Source organism: Cariama cristata, unplaced genomic scaffold (genome assembly GCF_000690535.1).
Source record: "Cariama cristata isolate BGI_N322 unplaced genomic scaffold, ASM69053v1 scaffold15303, whole genome shotgun sequence".
Lineage (NCBI taxonomy): Eukaryota > Metazoa > Chordata > Aves > Cariamiformes > Cariamidae > Cariama > Cariama cristata.
In genome coordinates this window covers 1-6861 of record NW_009607924.1, presented here as the reverse complement: position 1 = coordinate 6861, position 6861 = coordinate 1, and the positions used below count along the sequence as shown (strand labels likewise).

General features: G+C 40.4%; 1 protein-coding gene across 1 annotated transcript in view; it reads left to right on the top strand.

The window, feature by feature from the left end:
* The window catches only part of RALGAPB (Ral GTPase activating protein, beta subunit (non-catalytic)), a gene marked incomplete at its 3' end in the record, with an annotated part of 37995 nt that extends 31751 nt beyond the window's left edge, over nucleotides 1-6244 (top strand). The window contains exons 16-19 of the mRNA XM_009696933.1: nucleotides 1-146; nucleotides 2244-2395; nucleotides 4076-4263; nucleotides 6026-6244. The exon at nucleotides 1-146 is cut by the window's left edge and continues 28 nt beyond it. Coding sequence (XP_009695235.1) covers nucleotides 1-146; nucleotides 2244-2395; nucleotides 4076-4263; nucleotides 6026-6244 — 705 coding nt within the window. The remainder of the gene's footprint in view (nucleotides 147-2243; nucleotides 2396-4075; nucleotides 4264-6025) is intronic.
* Between the last annotated feature and the right edge of the window lie 617 nt (nucleotides 6245-6861).

Here is a 6861-nt window from a genome sequence, read left to right as displayed (position 1 = left end):
CTATTAGTTCAGTGTGCAGCTACATCGTGTACCAGTGCAGCCGCCCAGCCCCGCTCCACTCCCGCGACCTTCACTCCATGATAGTGGCAGCTTTCCAGTGCCTCTGCGTCTGGCTCACTGAGCACCCTGACATGCTGGATGAGAAGGTAAGAGTCTCCGGTGGATATATTCAGAGCGCTCCAAATTGTAATGCCTTTCATGCCCGACCTATCTGTACTTGATACTTCAAAATAATGTGGTTTTCTTAGTTTTTGAAAGCATACTAGGAATTTCAAAACTAGTTTCCATGCAAATTAGTTTTAAATTTTGATTTCTGCTCTTTATTCACCAAAAACGTTTTTGGCTTTAAAATTACCTTTTGTATTTCTAAGAATGTCTTGATCTTTCTTCTTGCTTTGTGAGACTCTAAAAAGAGAGAAGAAAAGAAAACCTGAAAAAACAGCAAGTGAAAAGAGAAATATGGGAATTAATGGTGTATATATGCATGTATGTGTATAGGTATATAGCATGGCTACCTGCTGTAGATAAAGTTCACTGAAAGCCATGTCTCTTCTCATTTCTCAGCTCTTACCCAACAAAAGCATCTTCTAGACTTAATGGAATTCCTTTGATGCTAATATTTTGATAATCATAGTTTGTTTCACCAAGAAACCTGTTTTCTAGAAACTGAGCAAGGCATAGCTCAATCCAAGATGGAATTTGCTTGGGAAGCTTGAAAAGAACAGGAAATGAAAGATGCACGTTTCCAACAGCCTTCTGCCCTGCTGTTACAAGAAAAAAAATTTGAGTCCATATTTTCACTGTTGATCTCCTTGCAGAGGCAGCTTAGTGATTTTTCTATATTTTTATATATAATGTATATTGATATGTATTATATAATATTTCAATATAGTTTTTATATAATTTATATTTTAGATATCTTCATATGTTGCTTATATAGTCTATAGCATATGTGTATTTAAATAAAAAGAAAATTAAAAACCCACAAGCAGAACTTTAAATAAAGCTATTTTCTGCATGCACTTTGGGATACTGGCATGGTAGTAGGTGACTAGGACAGGATGGTTTCCCTGGATGTGGCACAGTATGGGTTTATTCAGTTGCATAATGCTTTATTTCCTTTCATTAGGTTCTCTTTTTTAATTATCACTGAATATCAAAATAGCGTTACATACTGTGTGCAGTATATACTGGACACTTAGTAGCTCATTCCTGAGTCATGATGGTCAGATGGGAACTTCTCGTTGCATTTGCAAGTATTAGAATTGTAATTTTCTAGGTGTCTCAACTTATATTTGCTTTGAATTTCACCTGCTGTTTTAACTAGCCGATGCTGTAAACTCCTTCTGTAATTCTTCATGACCAGTCTTTGCATCTTCACGCTGGTTAATTTTGCTCTGTCAGAAAACTTTAATCTTCTTCTTGACCTCTTTTTCTGCATCAATTATGAGTATAAGGAAGGACACAGGCCAAGGCATAGAACCCTGCCTGGTCTCTGGCAGTAAAAACTGACTACTTGTGTTCAGATTTTAGCCAGTTATTTAGTCATGAGAATGCTTTCCTTGTTTTTCTATAGTTCAAGCCATGAGATTTGAACCTTTGCTGTAGCAATCCAAATATTTTCAGCAAATGATTTTGTAATGAGCAACACTTGTGAGTCATACCTGTGGTTCTACTGAGTGTTGGCCTCTCCTGTAATAAATTTGAAGCTTTGCTGTGTACTTTTAGAATATTGGTATTGTTATCTTGATGAATTAGATACCACAATATATTTTACTTATGAAAGCTGTTGTCAATTGAAAGACTTGGAAAAGGATTTCTTGCAATTTTCCAGAGGAGTTCATTCTTAATGTGCATAGAACTTAATTAAAAGTTCTGCAGAGAGTCTCAGAAATGCATTTATCTCTTTTAAATATGTTTACATTTTTCAGTTGCACTCTTAGTCCTCTTGGCGGTTTTGTACATATGTAATGGAATATATTGTGTGTATATATTCATTCAGAGCACTTTCTACCATTAGAATAAAAACATAAGTGGACATCTGTAGATGGAGAAAATATCATTCCTATAGCAAATGTGGTCCTGTTCCAACACTGTCTTTTAGAATAACCTCTGCCTTTATTTCTGGGTTCATATTACCAGCAGTACTTTATTTTAATCGATGCTATATCACTGTTTCACTGAGGTCTTGGAGATGTTTATCAGAGTGCTTCTGCTTTAAGGTGATTCCTCTTGCGTTTTAGGATTGTTTAAAAGAGGTACTGGAGATTGTGGAGCTTGGCATTTCGGGAAGTAAATCGAAAAACAGTGAGCAAGAGGTCAAGTACAAAGGAGATAAGGAGCCAAACCCTGCATCCATGAGAGTGAAGGATGCTGCTGAAGCTACACTAACGTGGTATGTAATTTGTCAGAGCATGTTTACTGTTTAGCATTGCCTTGTCTGAGAGTGTTTTAATTAGGAGTTCCCAGCTGGTGAGATCTCTGTGATGTAGCCAAGAGCATTTGAAAAGTCAGCCAGAAGCTCCCTGTTTTGTGCTTTGGGCAGAGTTGTCCTGTGCTGTGCCTTAGCTGTCTTCCCCTTCCTGTTACAGGTGTTCAATAGAAAAACAATCCCTGTGATTGCTGTCTTCCCCTCCTGCCTGTTCTCCTCCTTGGAGAGCAAAACCCAAGCCCCCCTGCAGCCCCTGGTGTTCCGTTCTCAGCCAGTCCTCTCTGCGAACAGCAGTTCCCTCTGTCTCCTACTTGACCTAGCGATCCTGTCTTTCCATTCCCCCTTCTCCTTATCCTCAGCCTGACAAGATATGCCATCGCCACACTGACTGCAAAACTGATAGACGGTGTCTCATGTGTAATGCAGCAGGGAATGGCACATGCAGGAGCTGTAAGCTGGTGCAGGATGGGATGTCATTCTGCCCACAGCATTGGGCTTGCTTAATATATTTGAGAGGTTCTCCTGGAAATGCAGTAACAGATAATGTGTGGGTTGGGGAGGGGAAGCACGGAGAGGAAAACTGAGATTTGCTCCAGAGATGTTGAAAAGCACTGTTTTAGTGGATGAACAGCATGATGGTAGACAGGACAGATTGAGGATGGGTAGGATAAATATGTTTTGAAAAAGGCAATAGCTGCTTTCTTTTTTTTTGCTCTGCTTTGCAATAAAATTGTTATAAACTTTACTGTTAGTAAAAACAACTGTGTAATTTTCACGGTAAAAAAAACTACTCATTGGAACTGTGGACAAACCTTTCCTGTTGCCTAAAAGTGCCTCTTTTCATTTAGAGAGATGAAACTGTCTGTTCTTGGAGTAAGGTGGAAAAGTGTGTGTGGAGGACTTCAATAAACTTACTTTTGTTCTCGGTGGTGGTGTTAAGAATCAAGTCCTGAGTTAGATCATATGATCTTCAGTCTGACACTGGACAACTCTCATTACTGGTTCCTGCCATATAAATTTTCAGTTTCTAATAATATTAGGTAGATCCTGTACAACTTCAGATGATTTAAGTTGGTACTTCTAGGAGCTTCCCAAGGCGTGGCTCCAAGGAGGTAGGCAGTGTTGGACCACACTCTTTGAAGGAAGGTTACAATCTGTGGTAGTCATGCTTGTGTGATCCTGAGTCTTTCTTAAAGGGTTTTAAGTTAGTGTAATCTGTATTTGAAGAAAGTGAAGACAGTCATAACTAGTGCATCTACCACATCTGCCTTGTTGATATGAGAGTGGGCTAAAGTAGGGATGATTATCTCCATCCATAATCTTCTTATAAGAATGAACATTAAAAAAGCTGTGGAAGGGTACAGATTTTTGTACTTTAAAGCATATCTTAATATCTTTATAACCCAGGTCATAAAAAAACCTCATTCTGTAGGCAGAGCACCCTTCTTTGTAGGTTTTCATGTATGTTTTTCTGAAGTTACTGGATCTGTTTTAAAACCAGCTGATTGGAGAGGGCAGACTTGCCCTGGTAGGGTAACTGCTATGCCAAGATATAAATGAAGAATATGAGTGAGGGTCTGTGCTTGGGTGGAACAGTTTGTCGTCTTAATCTGTGGTAACTCTTAACTTTTTTCTCTCTTACAGTATTATGCAGTTACTTGGAGCATTTCCTTCTCCTAGTGGCCCTGCTTCTCCTTGCAGCTTGGTGAATGAAACCACATTAATTAAATATTCTCGTCTACCTACCATAAACAAGCATAGCTTCCGTTACTTCGTTTTGGACAATAGTGTCATCCTGGCAATGCTGGAGCAGCCTCTAGGGAATGAACAGAGTAAGTTCATGCTTCCCATTTCCTTCTTCTTCTGGTTAAAGCTCTCTGTATGGAGCTGCACAACAAAGGTGCTTCATCGAGTGTGTCTCACATTTCAGGGGCTTACCTATTTTGTGGCTGTGCGATTGAGCAGAGTGTTGTTCTGTGATGATGTGGTGGGAATAACTTCAATGCCACTGATAGTCAAACATGTACAAGCCCATCTAGATTGTTTATGCAGTTGCTTGTGTCTTTCACCCAGTTAGATCAGATACTTGCAGCTGACTGCCATCTAAATAGTTACTGATGGACAAAAGCAAGATCATTACATTTTGAAAACATCCTTGTTCGTAAAAGAATGAAAATACAAAGAGTATAAGACGCTTGATAGGGATAAGTGCTCAACAAATGCTTGATATGACACCTTTATGCTTGCACAGTTGCTTTTGCTTGCTTTAGGTCTCCTGTTACTAAATGTTTCTGTGGGTGTTTTCAGCTCAAATGGTTTCAGTTCCTTAGGAGCTGTTGTAACTTTCCTGTGTACCATCCTGTTCTACCAATGACACCTACTGTAAAGGAGATCTGTCACAGGATATTGGCTTTCACAGCTGAATCTAACTCATTTCAGCCTCATATGCTTTGACCAAGAATTTATATTAAAAAAATCTGATATTAAATTATATGATGCTTTGAACTGAATAACTGATCCCCCTGTAAGTCTTCATGTGTCTTGGCATTACCTAACAGAATAGATGAAAATTCTCTTATGTGCTACCTCAGTTTGAGTAATGTATGTTAGATCTGCTGCTGTGCCACAGCTACATTTTCCTCATCTATGGACAGGATGGAGTGTAGATACTAGTCTTGAAAACAGAGATTGCACAGAACTTCATGAACTGATTAAGAGAAGTTGTTATTTTGAGTTGTGGTCCAGAGTGCTCCAAGCTTGTTGAGAATCACTAAATAGATCTTGCAGAAGGTGCTGATGCTGGGAGCCGTTGCTGCACATCCACCCACAGTCTCTGTTTGAGCAAGCGTATTCCTGACTAGAATGGATTAGAGCACACTAGAACGGCTGAGCAATTCTTGTCCTTACTCTGCCTTTGCTAAATGCATTACTGAGGAATCCTATAAAGCTATTAGAATCTCAAATTAGATTATCTTTTCTTGCTGTGCATAACTTTCTTACAAATCCCCTTTGAATTACAAAATTAATTGCGGTAATGCACAAGTACATCAGATCACTTTTGAGGCAGATCACTGAAGTGGATGATTGTGGGGAGCTGGTTTGGTTTGTCTGTGTGTGCTTAGTAGCTGTGCTGCACCCTGTACTTCTGGTGAAATACTGGGAAAGGAATATATATCTGCTAGTTACCTGATGGTGTCAATCAGTGGTTTATGTGCACAAAAGATAAATAATTTTAAAAAGAAAAGCTGTAGAGGTATGATGATCCCTCTTCTAAGGTGGCTAATATTAGTGACCTTTTAAGTCTCAAAGACTGAAATCCCTGTAATGTTAAAACCATCACTGCAGATTCCCAAGGTGCCTTTCAACTTGCACAGTCTAACCTCCTGCTCTAAACAAGGTCAATACTGAATTCAGACCAGGACAATGCAACCTGATGTTGTCCAAGTAGGTCTTGAAAAGCTATGAGGACAAATTCTCTGTGTCCCTATTCCTTGTGGTGAAAAATTTTCCACAGTGTGAAGGCAGAGTATTCCCTTGTCTTAATTTGACCATTATTTTTTGTCTTTCCACTGTGCTTATTGCTGTGCCAATTAGACTCCCATAAGTCTGTGGGCCCTGATGAGATTCACCCCAGAGTAATGAGGGAACTGAAAAAAGACCTTGCCAAGCCTCTTGCAGTCATCTCTCAGCAGTCCTGGTTAACTGGAGAAGTTCCAGCAGACTGGAAGCTAGCAAATGTAACGCCTATCTACAAGAAGGGATGGAAGGATGATCTGGGGAACTACAGGCCAATCAGCCTGACCTCGGTTCCGGGCAAGGTCATGGAACAGATCATCTTGAGTGCCATTACACAGAACATGCAGGAAAATCAGGGGATCAGTGCCAGCCAATATGGATTTGTGACAGGAAGATCATGCCTGACCAATCTGGTTTCCTTTTATGACAAGGTGGATCCACTTGGTAGATGAGGGAAAGGCTGTGGATGCTGTCTACCTAGACTTTAGTACGGCCTTTGACATGGTCTCCCACACCATCCTCTTAAATAAATTGGCTACCTCGGTTCTGGCCAAGGCCGTGGAACAGATCATCTTGAGTGCAATTACACAGCACAGGCAGGAAAATCAGGGATCAGAGCCAGCCAACATGGATTTATGAAAGGAAGATCATGCCTGACCAATCTGGTTTCCTTTTATGACAAGGTGGATCCACTTGGTAGATGAGGGAAAGGCTGTGGATGCTGTCTACCTAGACTTTAGTACGGCCTTTGACATGGTCTCCCACACCATCCTCTTAAATAAATTGGCTGCTCGTGGCTTAGGCAGGTGGACTCTTCAATGGGTAAAAATCTGGCTGGATGGCCGGGCCCAGAGAGTTGTGGTCAACGGGGCGAAATCCAGTTGCCGGCTGGTCACTAGCGGTGTTCCCCAGGG